General features: G+C 30.7%; 1 protein-coding gene across 2 annotated transcripts in view; it reads right to left on the bottom strand.

Annotated features, from left to right (window-relative positions):
* The window catches only part of LOC119608761, a 54,943-nt gene that overhangs the window by 18,548 nt on the left and 17,852 nt on the right, over positions 1 to 18,543 (bottom strand). For both annotated transcript variants that reach the window (XM_037963323.1, XM_037963326.1), the window contains exons 2-3: positions 14,728 to 15,106; positions 10,551 to 10,637 (exon numbers count right to left, since the gene is read on the bottom strand). In XM_037963323.1, coding sequence (XP_037819251.1) covers positions 10,551 to 10,637; positions 14,728 to 15,090 — 450 coding nt within the window. In that variant the 5' untranslated portion in view covers positions 15,091 to 15,106. The remainder of the gene's footprint in view (positions 1 to 10,550; positions 10,638 to 14,727; positions 15,107 to 18,543) is intronic.

Genomic DNA, 18,543 nt, shown 5'->3' with positions numbered 1-18,543 from the left:
TCCCGTATCGCCTCAATTTATTAGATATGGACCTTTCTTAGGAGAAACTCACTTTGATTGTAATTATAAATAACAATTTACTGATATTATGTATGTTCCGGAAAAAACTTAACCGTAACTATAAAGAATAGACTAGGACAATTTTTTTAAATAACTGCTATCATTTCTGGAAATAAACTAATTAAGAATAAGAAAAAAACGTAATATTTTAATGAGTTGTTTCGGAATTTTGCTCATATCTCCCTAATTTATGGACTCATTTCGCTCCTTCTTGAAGGCATGCCTGGTAGAACTATTGAATTTTCGCATCTCATAGATATCCGGGCTTATTTGAAAACTGCTTTCAACATACATATGGACAGACAGACAGACAGACAGACATACGGACATGGCTTAATTGAATCCACTATATACATATAAGAACTCGAAATATACATATGTATATACTTAAAGGGGCCGTAAAATTTTATTGTAGAAATTACAGGACAAGTGACAAACCATTCTCCCCTTCGAATTTTCTACATGAGAAATGTAGAAACAAAGGCAGCAATCTCCATTTCATGCATTATCTTATCTATTTAAATTAACTTTATGATTTTGTTGAAAAAATTATATATTTCTTCAATTCACAATCGATGTCGTACGCTGTATGTCATAATAAATTATCAATCACGATCTCGTGTCAAGTGACCCAACTCAAAAAATCGATTTGGATGAAATTTGCACAAATCTGGCCTGGCCAGTAGGCCAGACACATAGGGATCAAAGTTGGACATTTTGGTCAAAAAGGGTTTTTTTCGAATGAGTGTAACTTTTCACCTATTGGTCCTAGAAAAATGGTCCAAAGGAGTTTAGATAGATATTTCTTTACTGTTTACAATTTTTTAAATTTTAAAAATATTTGTATTACATATTACAAAGCACAATTTGTGTTCCATTTTCTGGCTAAACGGAAGGCCCTAGGGCAAAAAGAATATACAAAGGAAATACAATTTTTTTTGTGAAAACATAAAAGTCCATTTTCTGGCTAAACGGAAGGCCCTAGGGCAAAAAGGATTAGAATCTGAGATCAGTTTTATGTCCCACCAAATATCGATTTTTGGGTGAAAACAGAAAAGTCCATTTTCTGGCTAAACGGAAGGCCATAGGCAAAAAGGACTAAAATCTGTGATCACTTTTAGATCCTTTTAATGCCGATTTTTTGGTGAAAACATAAAAGTCCATTTTCTGGCTAAACTTAAGGCCCTAGGGCAAAAAGAATTAAAATCTGTGATCACTTTTAGATCCCACCAAATTACCATTTTTTTGTGAAAACATAAAAGTCAATTTTTTGGCTAAATGGAAGGCCCAAGGCCAAAAAGGATTAAAATCTGTGATCAATTTTAGATCCCACCAAAATAAGATTTTTTTGTGAAAACATAAAAGTCCATTTTCCCTAGGGCAAAAAGGATTAAAATCTGTGATCACTTGTAGATCCCACCAAAACACGATTTTTTGGTGAAAACATATAAGTCCATTTTCTGGTTAAACGGAAGGCCCCAGGGCAAGAAGGATTAAGATCTGTGATCACTTTTATATCCCACCAAATATCGATTTTTTGGTGAAAGCATAAAAGACCATTTTCTGGCTAAACGGAAGGCCCCAGGACAAAAAGGATTAATATATGTGATCACTTTTAGATCCCACCAAAAGACCATTTCTGGCTAAACGGAAGGCCCTAGGACAAAAAGGATTAATATCTGTGATCACTTGTAGATCCCACCAAAACACGATTTTTTGGTGAAAACATAAAAGTCCATTTTGTGGCTAAACGGAAGGCCCTAGGGCAAAAAGGATTAAAATCTGTGATCAAAATATGCTAAATATGCTATAAAAATGTTAAAAATATGCAAAATATATGTATTTTAAAGCAAAATATGCAATTTATGCATTTATAACAAAATATGCAACAACAAACCGATGACATTTTGTTGCAAATTCTTTGATTCGAAAAGAAAATTACTTAAAAGTTATTTTGAGTTACTGACTACAAACATGCATTTGCATGCAAACCCTTGTCCTGCTCATCATGAATATGATAATGATTTACTAATTGTGCTCAAATCATAAAGATTGATAAAAATTGCAACACATTTGACTGTAGGCCCCATATACTGACTCCTTGTCAAACTGTTGGGTTATGAACATACTTTACTTATAGTATGTGTGTTTGTGTGTATGAATTTGTACTCCTATGAATTGTTTAAATACTTCCATAAATGCCGACTAGAACGAGTAGTAGCAAGTATTTTGTATAAATTTTGGTTTATTTTATGAAATATTTTTCATTTCTGTTTTTAACAACATTTATTGTTAACATATAATTCAAATTTTATACGACTACGAGAGTATGTATAATAAAATACCAACAAACACAAATAATACAACCGACAACAAAACAACAATAACACACCAACCAAATCCCTTAAAAACACATGCAAATACCATTGTAAAGTGGAGGGCAATACAAGTACATGCTACGTTTAGTATTCATTATTATTTTGAAAGCAATAGCTGGAAATTTTGGTTAAAACTAATAATATATTTATTAAAGCATTTAGAACTATTAATTGGAATTTTACTTTTTCTATTCTATTTTTGCCCTCCACTGTTTAAACATAAATGCATACAAAACAATGAGAACCCAGACATGACTGCAAAACAAAAGTATTATTTGTTATTTGCTTATAAACATTTATAGGAAATTTTCGTGTTAAAATAATTTCTATGTTCATTTGGTTTTTAAATACTATAAGAGAGGGGATATATCTTGTTTCAACTGGTATTATAACTAAAGTAATAATACAATTTTATGCAATGATATTTATAATTAAAATTTTACAATAAAGATTTAAGTTATTGAAATTAAAAAATTGTTTAAGAATTTTTATAAAATATTTAATATGAATATCCTTAATACATCTACGTGTGTTTATAAATATGTGTGTTTATAAAAAGTATATTTTAAATAGAATTTTTATATAAAATTTTTTATATTTATATCTCGCCTACAATCTCTTTTGAAAATTGCATTTTATAAATAATTTTTTTAAGTATTTTTATACCGTTCACCTTCGTAAGAAGGGTATACTATATAAGTTCGTCATTTCGTTTGTAATTTTCACAATAAATATAATTTTGCAACCTTATTAGTATAATTGGATCTGAATACATTTTCTAATTCCTTATAGATTGCGAAGTATATGAACTGTCGAATAGTTTCCTAATTAAAATTGGCAAAATCGGTCCATATATAATGGAGATATAAGCAAAATTACAATTATGGTGAAAGATATGTAAGATTCGGCACAGGCGTATGTAGATCTTTTACCTGCTTCTTTTTTGGTTATTATTGAAATTTCTTATACTTGTGCAGATAGCAAAAACTTTCGTATACAAATTAAAAAAAACAAGTAAGAAATTATAGTCGGGAGAGGCCAACCATATAATAATATAAGTTGAATTGTACCTTGCCTCAGATATACTTAAGCCATTTATTGTTGAATAAAATTGTGGACATTTAAGTCGAATTTCGAAAGGGGCTTTGAATAGGGGCTATGGTCAAATGAGACCATATAATTAAAAAATTCATAGGCTTTAAGGCTAGTATAGAACTTGGTTTTGCAGCTTTTTGTCGAGATACGAGTATATTAAACATAATTATGAACTTAAAAGCCCTATTCGGCGGCTTCAGTTGTATGGGGGCTAGGTGAAATAATGGACCGATGTTAACCATTTTCAATAGGCTTTGTCTCTGGGACAATAGAAAATCATGTGCCAAATTTCATTGAATTATCTTCAAAATTGCGACCTGCAGTTTGATTACAAGGTTTACAAGCCCTATTCGGGTGTTCAGTTGTATGGGGGCTAGGTGAAATAATGGACCGATATTAACCATTTTCAATAGGCTTCGTTCCTGGGATAATAGAAGATCATGTGCCAAATTTCATTAAATTATCTCCAAAATTGCTACCTACAGGTTTGATTACAAGGTTTAAATGATTCTAAGCCGATTGGTATACTTTAAGGTGGGTATAGGACCAATATTATTGTGCGTTACAAACACCAACACAAACGCAATATACCCTCCCCACTAAAGTGGTGTAGGGTATAAAAATCACGTGAATACTATCACAAAATATGCAACAACCCAATCGGGCACATCACCAATGCATGCTCAACGATGAATGCATATAAATATAAAAAATAAACAAGTAAGAAATTATAGTAGGGCGAGGCCGACCATATAATACCCTACACCTGCTACAAAAATAAAATGTGATTTAGTTTTCATAATAAAGCATTTAAGTAGAATTTTAAAAAAATTCATGAAGGTCATCAAGGATAGTAAAGAACTTAGTTTTGCAGCCTTTTGTCGAAATACGAGTATATTAAACATAATTATGAACTTAAAAGCCCTATTCGGCGGCTTCAGTTGTATGGGGGCTAGGTGAAATAATGGACCGATGTTAACCATTTTCAATAGGCTTTGTCTCTGGGACAATAGAAAATCATGTGCCAAATTTCATTGAATTATCTTCAAAATTGCGACCTGCAGTTTGATTACAAGGTTTACAAGCCCTATTCGGGTGTTCAGTTGTATGGGGGCTAGGTGAAATAATGGACCGATATTAACCATTTTCAATAGGCTTCGTTCCTGGGATAATAGAAGATCATGTGCCAAATTTCATTAAATTATCTCCAAAATTGCTACCTACAGGTTTGATTACAAGGTTTAAATGATTCTAAGCCGATTGGTATACTTTAAGGTGGGTATAGGACCAATATTATTGTGCGTTACAAACACCAACACAAACGCAATATACCCTCCCCACTAAAGTGGTGTAGGGTATAAAAATCACGTGAATACTATCACAAAATATGCAACAACCCAATCGGGCACATCACCAATGCATGCTCAACGATGAATGCATATAAATATAAAAAATAAACAAGTAAGAAATTATAGTAGGGCGAGGCCGACCATATAATACCCTACACCTGCTACAAAAATAAAATGTGATTTAGTTTTCATAATAAAGCATTTAAGTAGAATTTTAAAAAAATTCATGAAGGTCATCAAGGATAGTAAAGAACTTAGTTTTGCAGCCTTTTGTCGAAATACGAGTATATTAAACATAATTATGAACTTAAAAGCCCTATTCGTCGGGTTCAGTTGTATGGCGGCTAGGTGAAATAATGGACCGATGTTAACCATTTTCAATAGGCTTCGACTCCGGTACCATAGAAGATCATGTGTCAAATTTCATTGAATTATCTTCAAAATTGCGACCTGTAGTTTGATTAAAAGGTTTACAAGCCCTATTCAGGGGTTCAGTTGTATGGGGCTAGGTAAAATAATGGACCGATGTTAACCATAGGCTTCGTCCATGGGACAATAGAAGATCATGTTCCAAATTTCATTGAATTATCTTCAAAATTGCGACCTGTAGTTTGATTACAAGGTTTACATGGACGGACGGACGTACATAGCTAAATCGACGCAGAAAATGATTCTAAGCCGATTGGTATACTGTAGAACCAACATTTTTGGTCAAACATCAGCACAAACCCGTTATAAACTTCCCACTATAGTGTAGGGTATAATCATATCTACATAAAAACATACTTATACCCTACACCACCATAGTGGGGAGGGTATAAGTATGTTTGTGCTGATGTTTGTAACACCCAAAAATATTGGTCCTACATACACCTTAAATTATACCAACCGGTTCAGAATCTGAGTCGATTTGGCTATGTCCGTCTGTCTGCCTGTCGCAATTTTCAAGATAATTTGATGAAATTTGGCACAAGTACGAAGCCAATTGAAATTAGTTAAAATCGGTCCATATATAGAACCCATACAACCATAACCCCAGAATAGGGCTTTTGAGCTCATAAATATGTTAAATGTTCTTCTAAAAACTCCACAAAACTTAGTTTTATTTACATAAGTCTTAATGATACTGCTGATATTCGTAGTGATCCAAAGTACCCTTCAGAAAATGACTTGATGGTGAAACACCTCATTTAGAAAATCCCTTTTTTGTCAAAAAATTGTTAAAATATTTCTGAATTAAGGTAAAATTGAGATTAAATACCTTATTATTAAATAATACCCTCACCACTATTGTGGTGTAGGGTATAAAAAATAATCAAAATTTTTAACATAATAACTGGTGTAGAGTATCATATGGTCGGCCATGCCCAACTATACAATCTTACTTGCTTTCTACTACAATTTATTATTTTCTAATCAACATTTCTATTTAAATTTTATTTGCAGATGATATACTCTCTTCTGTGGTAAGTCAAGTTTTATTTAAATCATTAATTTCACTTAAATTTAAATTTGTTTGTCAATTATTTTTCCCAAAAAAAAAGAAATTTCTATTTTATTTAAATTTATTTTGAAGTTTGTCTACTATTTGTGTGCGATAAATAATAAAAATTAAAAAAAGAAATATCGCAAATATCCCATTACAAATAAATACAAACTGAATGCAATAAACGTGGAAAACGTGCAAGTGCACTTAGAATATACACTTCACACAAGTTCACAAAACTCGAATTTATGAAAATATATTTACCCCCAAAATATATGCTTTATATACATACAAACATTTAATGAAAATAAACTAATAAACAGTATTTTGCAGACATACATATACATACATACATACATACATATGTATGTATGTATGTATATAGTTGGTAAAAACAGAAGTGAAAATTCTAAACAACTACATAGAGCTCATATTTAGCAAAAGTTTCCGTTTCCATTATAGACACTATACACTTAAATACAACATGTTATGATTATATACCTGTATGTTTATATGGTTGTGAAAGCGCCTGTCTATTGGTTAAAGTATCTAACATAAAGTTAGTTAATATAGACACACTAAAACTGTTTCGGATTTTCATTTAACAACATATTTTTGGTAATTTTTTTTTCCAGTTTATATATAGAAAAACAATCTAGTTGTTTAGTTGTCGCTAGTATTATCCCTGCCAGCATCTCAACTAACTTTAAATGCATTAAAAGCCGACTTTTTCATCAACTAGTTATGGTTGATTCTTGGATTATTTTTAATGGATCCAACTGACTATTTTAACATAGCGATGTCCTACGCAGTAGTCAATTGTCCGACTCTGCATGACTTTTCAACTAGCTTAAAGTTAGTTACTAAAAAATTAGCTTAAAGGTAACTCTTTATTAACTAACTAAAAGTTAGTTGCAGAAAAGTCAAGTAATAGTTTTCTTTTGTATTCCCTACTGTATTAATTAATTACATTTTAATTAAATATATTTAAAATTTAACTACTAGTTATCTAAATTACATTTCGCTTTAATACAAGTTATGATATTAGTTCGTTAAAATTAATAGACATCAGTTTTCTGCAGGGGAACTAATAATAACACCGGTATCCATAAAATTATGAATGATTTGTCCATTACTTCCATGATTCCCATTGATCCAAATCTAAAATAAATTTTAAAATGTTATGTGTAATGTAACTGTTAATGTATTATATTTACAGTATTAATCAGCAGAATTTAGAATTTAGGGACCGAGTTTTGAAATATTTAACCTTTTATAATTAATTTTTCCAATTGACTGACTCTAATTTCACAACGTATACAAGAAAATGACAAAAATGTAAAACAAAATTCCAATTAATAAAGAAACATGAGAGAGAAAACATGTCGAAACAAAATGCTCTCCAGATAATTTTGGGGTACTCCCGCATTATATGACAGTTAGCTTGTAGCTAGTCTTTAAAAGTCGGTAGTTTACGTTAATAAATACCAAATTTTGGAACATTTCTGCATTACATTGTTGTTCGTTTATAGTCAGTCTACTAAAGTTAACAAATAAAATCATAATAATAGAGAAACAAGAGAAAACATGTTAAAATACAATTAATTCTCTCCAGATAATTTTGAGGCACTTCTGCATTACATTATAGTTAGCTTGTAGTTAGTATTTAAAAGTTGGTTCTTTACGTTGCCAAATACAAAATTTCAGGACTGCTCTGCATTACATTGTAGTTAGCTTATAGTCAGTCTGTAAAAGTAAACTAGAAGTGAATTTTTCTCGTAGTCGACTACAAAATTGCTGGCAGGGATTGAACAGTTTCTTTTTATACTCTACACCACTACAGAGAAGAATTTCTCATGAGCAATTTACTGTTTCAACACCCAATTTAACGTTTGCATTAACACTGAATAGCATTTAAATTGAAATAATTACATTAATTAATTCTTTACAGAATCAATTACACATAAATTACATGTAATTTTTATTTGATTATTTTCAATTCCAATTACATACTAGTAATGTAATTACATTTACTTGTAATGTAATTACATTTACGTGTAATGTAATATAAAAAACTCAAGTACAAACAAATAATGAACTGAAATGAATGAAATTGGCGATTACTATTACTTAGCAGAAAACATTTTTAGAACATTTATAAATGTAATTGAACTAATTTTTTTATCAATTACAATTACAGTCTAGTAAACTTCAACTACAATTACTACAAATGTAATGTTATTGTAATGCTTTGAATTACTAAGTACCAGAATCGATTTAATTACATTTTAAAAAGTATGATACGACAACTGTGCAATCATAATTAAAAACTTCAATTAATTAATTAGTTTTCTCCATGTCCGGTACACGAAAAGTTAAATGATTAAATTTTTAATTAAAATTACATTTGAAGTAATGTCAATTGAAGATTTACTAATTGAGATTGTTTTAAATTCAAATTTGAATTACTTGTAATTGCGTATTTTTTCCTATAAGGGGTAATAGTAATATGCAGTACCTTACAAGTAATTGTAATTGGTAAACTTCAATTATAATTACTATAAATGTAATGTTATTGTAATGCTTTGAATTAATAAGTACCAGAATCGATTTAATTACATTTTAAAAAGTATGATACAATAACTGAGCAATTATAATTAAAGGTACAAGGCCCGGAAGGTACACGAAAAGTTAAATGATTAAATTTTTAATTAAAATTACATTTGAAGTAATGTCGATTGAAGATTTACTAATAGCAATTACCTGCAATTGAAGTGTTTTAAAATCAAATTAGAATTACTTGTAATTGCGTATTTTTTCCTATAAGCGGTAATAGTAATATGCAGTACCTTACAAGTAATTGTAATTGGTAAACTTCAATTACAATCACAAATAATTGTAATTGGTAAACTTTAATTACAACTACAAGTAATTGTAATTGGCAAAACTGAAATTACAAGGAATTGTGTTTCGTTATTGCTCAATTACACATTTGAAATAATTGTAATTGGCAAAACATTAATTACTATTACAGGGAATTTTAAATGGTTATTGCTCAATTACACATTGGAAGTAATTGTAATTGACCATGTTATGAATTACTTAATGTATTCATTACCCCTCACTCAAGGCTGTAAATAGGGTATCTAACCATCGAGTATGCCTGACTTTCCTACTTGTTTAAATTTCTTTTTGTTTTGATTCTTTAAAAAAGAACTTTTCATGCTTGCCTGACTTAGCGTTCCGTACACTATTGTACGCATAAAGATTTTTAAGTTATTCCTTATTTTTTTTTTCTAAGATTTTGGTTTGGTACTCATTTTTGAATACTGTATAGTTTTTAGTAGACTGTTTTATGTTGACACACGTTTTTCCTATGATTTTTCTCCCAAGTTTGTTATTTTTTCTAACTAACTAACCAAGTTTTTGTTTTAAGAAAACTTAAGTAGAACAGTCAGTTTATTATTTTTTTTTTTGGGGGGGGCAACCAGTTATTAGGAATGATTTGATCAAGGTGAATAAATACATACATATATTTTTGAGGGGGTTATGTTTAGGGTTGTAATACTTTTTATGACTATTATACAAGTATGTATATATGTATTGGAAAACAGTGGTACATTGAAATTTGTAATCAATTTTACCTTTGATAATTTACCGTTCCTTATGTTGACCCTATACATAAAATGAATATAATATCTAGGAGAAGTTAAAAGTAAATTCTCCGATTCATATATATTCCGTTTCAGAGAGACCGATTACAAATATTTTTTATGCTTAGTCTTATTATATCAAACTCCGGATATCGTTTAACCGAAAAATAATCTGCCAATTAAAATATTTTTTATATAAAAACGAACCAGACTTTAAGAAAATAGATTTGATTTTGTCGAAGAAAAATGTAATTTTTTTGTCGGACGGAAACTCTGAGATTTTTTTAACATTTAACCCTTTTATAAGCAAAAACTTAATACCGATTTTCTTTCATCTATTGCATGAATTGCTACTTCAGAAGCTCATCGATATTCCTGACAAGTTCTTTAAGTATTCTTTTAACTACAAAATGTCTACTATTTCTATAACTTTTTTGTCTTTTTTATACCTTTTATACTTTATTAAATATATTTATATGTATGTAAGTACAACAACAACCTTTCGGAAAATAATAAAACAAAAACTTACCTCTAAGCAAACAGGACATTCCAATAATTGGGCAATATGTTGCAGGCAAGTTGCAAACTTTTGCAACGATTGCTGATTAATGTTGTGCTGCAAGTTTTTCAAAAAAGAGAAAGAAAAAAATAAATAAAATAGAAAACAACAAAAACAAATTTAGAACAACTTTAATTAGCTTTGGTTAGTTTAGGATATACACACTCAAATTCTCTTTACTATAATCAGCCAACAATTTTGTTTTAGAAATTACAATAGAAGCAGTAAGGTAAGCCAGAGTGCTTACCTTATGTTAGTTTAGGAAAAACCTTAGAGAAAATTAAGTGGAAAAAAGTTGTTGAATTTTCAATTTATTTCCTGTAGTTTAGATGTATATAGTATTTTATTTAATCATATGATTAGCTCTTTAATGGTTCAATGTAGACATACATATGTACATTAGAGTGTCCCGAGGAACTGCGTTTTAAAGAACCATGTTGTAATCCCTATCAATCGATGCGTACTAATGTACTGAAGACGAGAAAAATAAAAATAAATTTTGAATGGATCCTCAGTTCCCTACCAGCGATTATCTCAGTATAATATGTTAAAAAAATCTGCAATCTTTTCAAAATGTGACTCAAATATTTCGTAATTTAGAGAGGTATTCCTACAAAAATGTTATCCACGGGACACCCTAACGTCCGTCCATATGTAATTGCCCATATGTGTTATAAAACGATTTGAAATCAAAAAATATTGTCTATTAAATTTCTCATTTAAGACCTATTGTCATGATATTTATAGAAAACTAAATTCCCTGAAAAAAATCCAACTTATTAAAATATAAAGAACTACATACATATTTCAAAGTGAAATTAATAATTTCATATCTACTAATTATCACTCGTATTTAACACAAAAACTAAATTTCAAAATCATTTGATTTTATGTACAGATTTTATAATTTTAATTCATAAACAAATGACGTCATATTTATGCATTTATACCCTCAGAGACACTAAATTGTGAAATGTGTGTCATTAATATTATGATGATAAACCCCAAAGACAAAAAATAATCGTACTTTATTTAACAGAATGATATAATATGAACAAAAAATATTGAAAATATCAAATAAATACATGCATAAATTTTATATTTATTTATGAATGTATGCATGGAAGTACATATGTATGTATGATGAACTGTGTATATTATAGAATAATATATTACATACAGGTAATTTATAAATCCTTGTAGATATAGGAACGTAATATTATGTTTTGTGTATGTGTGTGTGCTAGCACATCAATGTTTGTTTGGTAAAAACAGAAATTATTCCCCCCCGAAAAAAAATTTGTGTATGTCTGTCTGCCTCTATGTAAATATGACAAAATGTCAAAACATTTAAAATGTTTATATTTGTAGTAAAATTCATAATACTTTACACATGATGTGGTTTTACTATACATATGTATTCGTACAGCATCATAACAACAACAAAAAAAATAACTATCAATTTTGTTATGCAACATACTACTCACTAATATGAGTTGCAGCAACAAAATAAATAAGATTGAGTATAATCTGTATACCCCAGCTGTAGTAAATGCTGCAATTAAAGAACTGTTTTGAAACTTTTGTACTAGTCACCTTTGAAGCTACTGGTATCCTTTAGAGTAATATATTTTTCAATTTAAATATGTACATTTCTTTCATACATTAAATTTATGTTGAATTCATACATAAATATATAGTTAAAAGTTAAATTCAGCTATAGCAAATGATAATTCTAAGGATGCCATATCACATGTACTTTCACTTCATTACGACAGACATAGAACTAGTTCAAGAACTACTGGTTATATTTAAACATTCATACTTATTAGTTATTGTCTGTATGTGTGTGTATGTATGCATATTGTTTATGAAAAAAAACTAGGTATATATTTTAATATTAAATTATCCTTAAAAGTGATGTGGGAGTTTGGAAGGATGCAATTATTTTAAAACAAGTATTTAATACCTACCTTTCGTGTATAAATACTTGTGTATGTATGTATATGTATGAGTCTGTGACATTATCATTACAATTTAATTGACCTAAATTTAAAGCCAAAATAAAACTTATAGAAGGCTAAGTGGAATTTACATTCGAAAGTAGAAAAATATTAAAAAGCTTTATTTTGAGGGTAAAAATAAACATAAACCTTTAGTAGAGAATTTGTTTAAAGTTTGAAGTCTTTAAATATATATTTTGCTATAAATTGGTAGGTCTTTTAATGATTTCTAACAATAATTACGGTGATCTCAAGATAAAGCTTTTTTATACCCACCATCAAAAAAAGATGGGGGTATATTGTTTTTGTCTTTCCGTTTGTAACACATCGAAATATTCGTCTAAGTCCCATAAAAGCTCTCTAACTATTCCCGTTTGGACTCTATCGTGTTTTCAACAGACAGACGGGCGGACATGGCTAGATCGTGTCTGGGTCCCTATTAGATTCTAACACGATCTAGCCATGTCCGCCCGTCTGTCTGTTGAAAACACGATAGACTCCAAACGGGAATAGTTAGAGAGCTGAAATTTTGCACAGAAGTTTTTAGTTAATGTAAGTGTGAAAATGGGATATATTGGTCTACGATTTAGCCTACCCCCATATAGCGTCCCCTTCAGAAAATGACTTTAACGCTCATAACTGGGCAAAAGAAGTATCTATAGCCGTAAAAATAGGCATAAACATGTTTTATAGGAACCTAAATCTCTTTGTAAAATTTTGTAAGGATCGGCCCGACTCTACCGCCATATAAGGCACCCTTCAGAAAATGACTTTAACGCTCATAACTGCCTAAAATAGCATCTACAAAGGTAAGATCCGAAGTGGAAATATTTTATAGGAACCTAAATATCTTTGTCAAATTTTATAAGGATCGGTACATAATTGACCCTACCCCCCACATAAGCTCCCCTTCAGATAATGACTTTAACTCTCAGTACTGCCATAAAAGTATGAGTACAGCGATGCCACATGACGCAAATATGTTTCATACAAGCCAAAATCTCTCTAACAAATTTTATAAGGATCGATTCACAATTGACCCTAGCACCCATATAAGGTTTCCTTCAGAAATTGAATTTAACGCTCATTACTGGTTTAAAAATACGAGTATAGCGATAAAATTCGACATAAATAAGTTTCTTACGAGACAAAATCTCTATGCCAATTTTTTTGAAATTCGACATACATAAATTTCTTACAAGACAAAATATCTCTACCAATTTTTATGACTATCGGTCCATAACACTCTTAGTACTTGTTCAATTTAAATCCGTTCTACAAAGTTACAGCTAAAGCTACGAAATAATTAATTACCCAATTCCGTAAACAGAATTATTTTCAAAATTCACTCATTATCTCAATAATTAATTATTAGATTACTTCTATGTAATGCAGACTATATGTAGTAGTCATTGAAAAGTATGTTGTTAGGTAAGTAATTACAGTTGAAAGTCATTACCTAGTTTCTGCTGGGTACTTATGAATAAGAAATTAAAATTCCGTTAACAAATTTCTTTTACGAAAATTCCAATCACAATAACTTTAATTTTGCATTAATGCAAATTTGTTTGACCATGAAAATTATACAATTTAGGAAATAATTATAAGTATTTCTTTTACTGCCTTAAATACTTTTTTTTCGCTAAACTGTTTCATTAAACCCTGTTTAAACCTTGACTCAGTTGGAATACGAACAAAAATATAGTGTCAACTTTTGTTAGTATTATTCGCTACATAATTTTAGTATTTATTTATTTACATGCAAAATAATTAGTTGATTAAAAAACAAGACACAACACTACATTACAATGACCTACATTTAGCAGCGTAATAATAATTTAAACAAAAATATATATATAAAAAAATAAATATAAACAAACAAACTATAAAAACTACAACAACAAGAAAATAAATAAACAATACCGCACATACGGTATAAGACAAAACAAAACAACAACAACAAAAATCACATTGATTACATGTTACCAACAATATTAAAAACTATATGTATTTTTTTTATAATTAGTCATTACAAACTTAATAAGCAGCAAGACATGCAATTTTTAAAAGACAGGCGGACAGACAGACAGACAGATAGCTAGACAATAAATAAAATGAATTTTAACAAATATACAACTACTTACTGCATTATTTTCCTCATCTTCGTCATCATCATCCTCATTATTGTTGCAGGCATCAGTTGTTGCATCTTCACTGTTAATATTGCTGTTGTTGCATTTATTACGCCATATAACAACAGTGACATAATTGCTACTCTCATTAAGCCAATGATTTTTTAAAAGAGCTGCAATCTCTGAGATTTTCATGCCCAAAACATCTTGGCCATTTAATTCAAGCAAACAGTCTCCGATGCGTAGCCCTGCCTGATAGGAAGTTGAATCTTTTTGTATGCTGCTCACCCAGGGATATGGATCCCAAGGAGCCCGACTCAAGTGCAAACCCAAGGCACCATTAGTGCAAGTGTAAATTTTGTATGATTTCAACATGTTGACATAAATTTAACTGAAATTTAAACGAAAACACAAAAAAATATTACATTTCAATTACAATTTCAAGGTCTCACGTTCGCTCAAACAAAATCAGCGGAAAAAATCCCTTACATTAAAAAAAAGTTTTAAATTATATTGACTTTTGCAAGAGTTTTTGGCTAAAAAAATTGTTAAAGATCAAATCATAAAATCGTGCATACATTACCATTCACATCAAACCCTGTTACATATCCCACACACACACAAATATACATATGTAGATACCTTTTAATCGCACTGACGTGTGTTTAATTACACACACTCCATGTACATGTTTATGCTGTTAAATCCTTCACCTTTAAACGAACACAATTTCTCATATAATTTCATCCATGTACATACGTTCATAAATGTGCATATATGCGATCTTTGTATGTGTGAGTTTAATAGAGGCACCATAAACTTCCAAATACAATTTCGAAAAGGTAAAACAATGTGCGAGTAAATGTTTGCAAAAATGAATCGGCAAAAAAATGAACTAACCACACGCACAATTACAAAGGAGTTGAAGAAGTGGTAGAGGAGTACTTCACAGACATCGCAACGATTTTACTTTATCTGATGAAACAAGGAGAGGGTTGCCATCATAGGCAATTTCATTTTGAGGTCAGTATTTTTATATTCAAATTCAAGGAAGTTCGTTGGTTCAGCTAGTCAGTTATTTCGAAAGGCAGATGTTTGTTGCATAAAATTTTGTACCAGTACCACTGGTGGAAATCGAAATCATGACCTCTGGTATGAAAGTCCTATCAGAGGACGATGTTGTGATGCAGGTGTTCCAGAAGTGATAGGGACACCATGTCTAATACCCAGGAGATACTCAATAACTGGATCACTGACAATCACAGAGATGTAAATTTAAGTAAGAATGATTGTAAATACCTACTACAAAGTCCAAGATTTAAACCAGCTATATCAAGATCAGAGATCAGCATGCATTGCAATATCAGATGTTGCACATTATACCAATCGATCTTCGTATAATAGCCATCTCTACCTTCAGTATAGGGAGGCCTAATGTTGGAGATCAAGAAGGCATTAAGCCTAATACCTTAGTCTTTAAAGCTGAAATATTTCCAATGATTATACCCTATAGAACACTATATAACCGCAATATTCGTGGAAATATAGGAACTTTTGTCGACAACTAGTGGGCTCTACATAAATTAAACTCTTACACTATCACTTAACTATTGATCAGACAAGAAGTCGAAGTGCCCTACCTGAACACCTGACGTGTTGGCGTTATTTCATGGTGGTACTTTTGCAACTACAGACTGAGCTAATTAAACTTACCACCTCCTCTTTGTGTTTCTTACACGCCGGTGTTTCAAATTTGTGCATGGTTCTGCCGGTTTATGTACAAATATCTGTGATCATTGCTAACCCGTTGCTTAGCTTCCGAGATGCAAAAGAGCCTTTGTTGAGTCGGCTATTGCACCTAGTGAAGTAATCGGTAGACCGAAACACGAATCCATCAAATAAGCCGAGAACTTGTTCTTACTCACATAGAACACACTGTGGTAAATCTGGTATGGGCATCGTAAACCCTTAACATAACCGGACATGAAAGAAAAATTCAATGGTATCATTTGTAAAGGAAACCTTACATCCACCACCATTTAACCCAACACAGTCATCCGACTCACTCATTAAGAAAACCTCAGATACCCCTCAGTCACTCTTCTGGGGGGTATCTGTTATCTCTGCAACAGCACCGAACTCATCCCGAATTATAAACTTTACTGTGTGTGTATCAGTCTTTTAAACAACATTCTCTTCCCGCGAATTTGGATTTCATCCACAGCCACCACGTGTACCCTAAAGGGATCCCTTCAATAACCGGGACAAGACAAAGTTCGAAACTATGTCCTATGGGTCACCGGTTCCCGTGGTACTAGATTATGTAGTTCTCTGGTTTAACCCCATGTTTAATCATTCCAAGGAAAGACTGATGATATATTTAATCATCACCAGTATTGGTAGCACCTCTTTTTCCCAAAGGATTGAAATAACAAATTTTGGAACATCGGTGTCTCGGAAGCTCACAGTAGGTCATCCAGAACTAATTCGAACTGTTTCTAAGGTAGAATGAATTCTTTAAAGACTTTCGAAGTTATAAGTTCTATTAGTGAGGATTCTGACTTTTTAGTTAATTGGTTATTATTGATCGTTTTAGAAAATTTTCGATTAATGTCAAATTGATAGGATCGATCAGGCTACGTTGAAAAACGCATCAGAATATGATGTAAGAATATTATGGCAACCCTTTGGCATTCACCCCCACAAAATCCTGAAAAGAACAGTAAAATATTCTAGTTTAAATCACATTCAAACACTTTAAGTGTTATTTTAAGGGTCGCGTGCTGTAAAATTTTTTTTATTACTATTTTCACGGCGCTGCGAATTATGGCCCTAGGTAAAATGGCCCCAAAATATAAAACGAAAAATTGCCCCAATGTTGGGGTCAAAATTCATTATGAAGTATAACCCTAACATTTTTTAAGAAAAATCACCCCAAAATTAATGAAAAATCTCCCCAAGGTTGAAATGAAAAGTGGCCCCAAATATTGGGTTAATTTTTCGTAATGAACAATTACCCCAAAAACGTAAATGAAATTTCACCCCATTTAATTTTAATTCAAATATAGGTGACGTGTCATAAAGTCCAGTGTCATATTTTCCATGGGCGTTATGACTCACTAAATTGAGTCTAGTGTCCATGGACGTTATAACAATTTCAAAAGTGTCACAATGCATAAAGTCTATGGATTTCAAAGAGTCCATTTATCAAAAGAAGGCTTAATTTAGCGAAGCCGGTATTCGAAATACCCCAGAGTTTAAAACCCCTGCGCCCGGCCGAAGGCCGGCTATACAGAAAACTTTTTAAATGGAAACCAAAATGCAACATACACCAAATTTAGGATAAATTCCTTTGGGGGTAAGAATGTCCCTTTCATAAATTCTTTACAAATTTTCAAATACAGTTCTGTTTTAAAAGTGATACAATGTCAATGGACATTATAACACTTTTAAAAATTGTCATAACGTCCATGGACACTATGAAACTTTTTGGTGTGTCATAACGTCAATGGACATTATGACATCCCACCTCAAATATAAGCTAACATATTTATAAAATTTCATATTTAATAATTTTTGTTGTATTTTTATTAAATGTTTGTTAATTTTGAACATTCTTGAAATATTTTTTGTAAAAATATGTTCAAAATTAACAAACATTTTATGAAAATACAACAAATATTATTACATAAAATATTTTTTAATAAAAAATATCGCGCGATAATGTTCTGATTTTTTATAAAATATTAATAAATAGTAATAATGAAAGATCACCCCTAATTATTATATGGTTTTTTAGGTCCCTTTTTAATATTTTAATATTCACGT

This window comes from Lucilia sericata, unplaced genomic scaffold, assembly GCF_015586225.1.
Source record: "Lucilia sericata isolate MDLA Ls3-8-SP2 unplaced genomic scaffold, ASM1558622v1 Contig000022F_arrow, whole genome shotgun sequence".
NCBI lineage: Eukaryota > Metazoa > Arthropoda > Insecta > Diptera > Calliphoridae > Lucilia > Lucilia sericata.
This window is presented reverse-complemented; position numbering and strand designations above follow the sequence as displayed.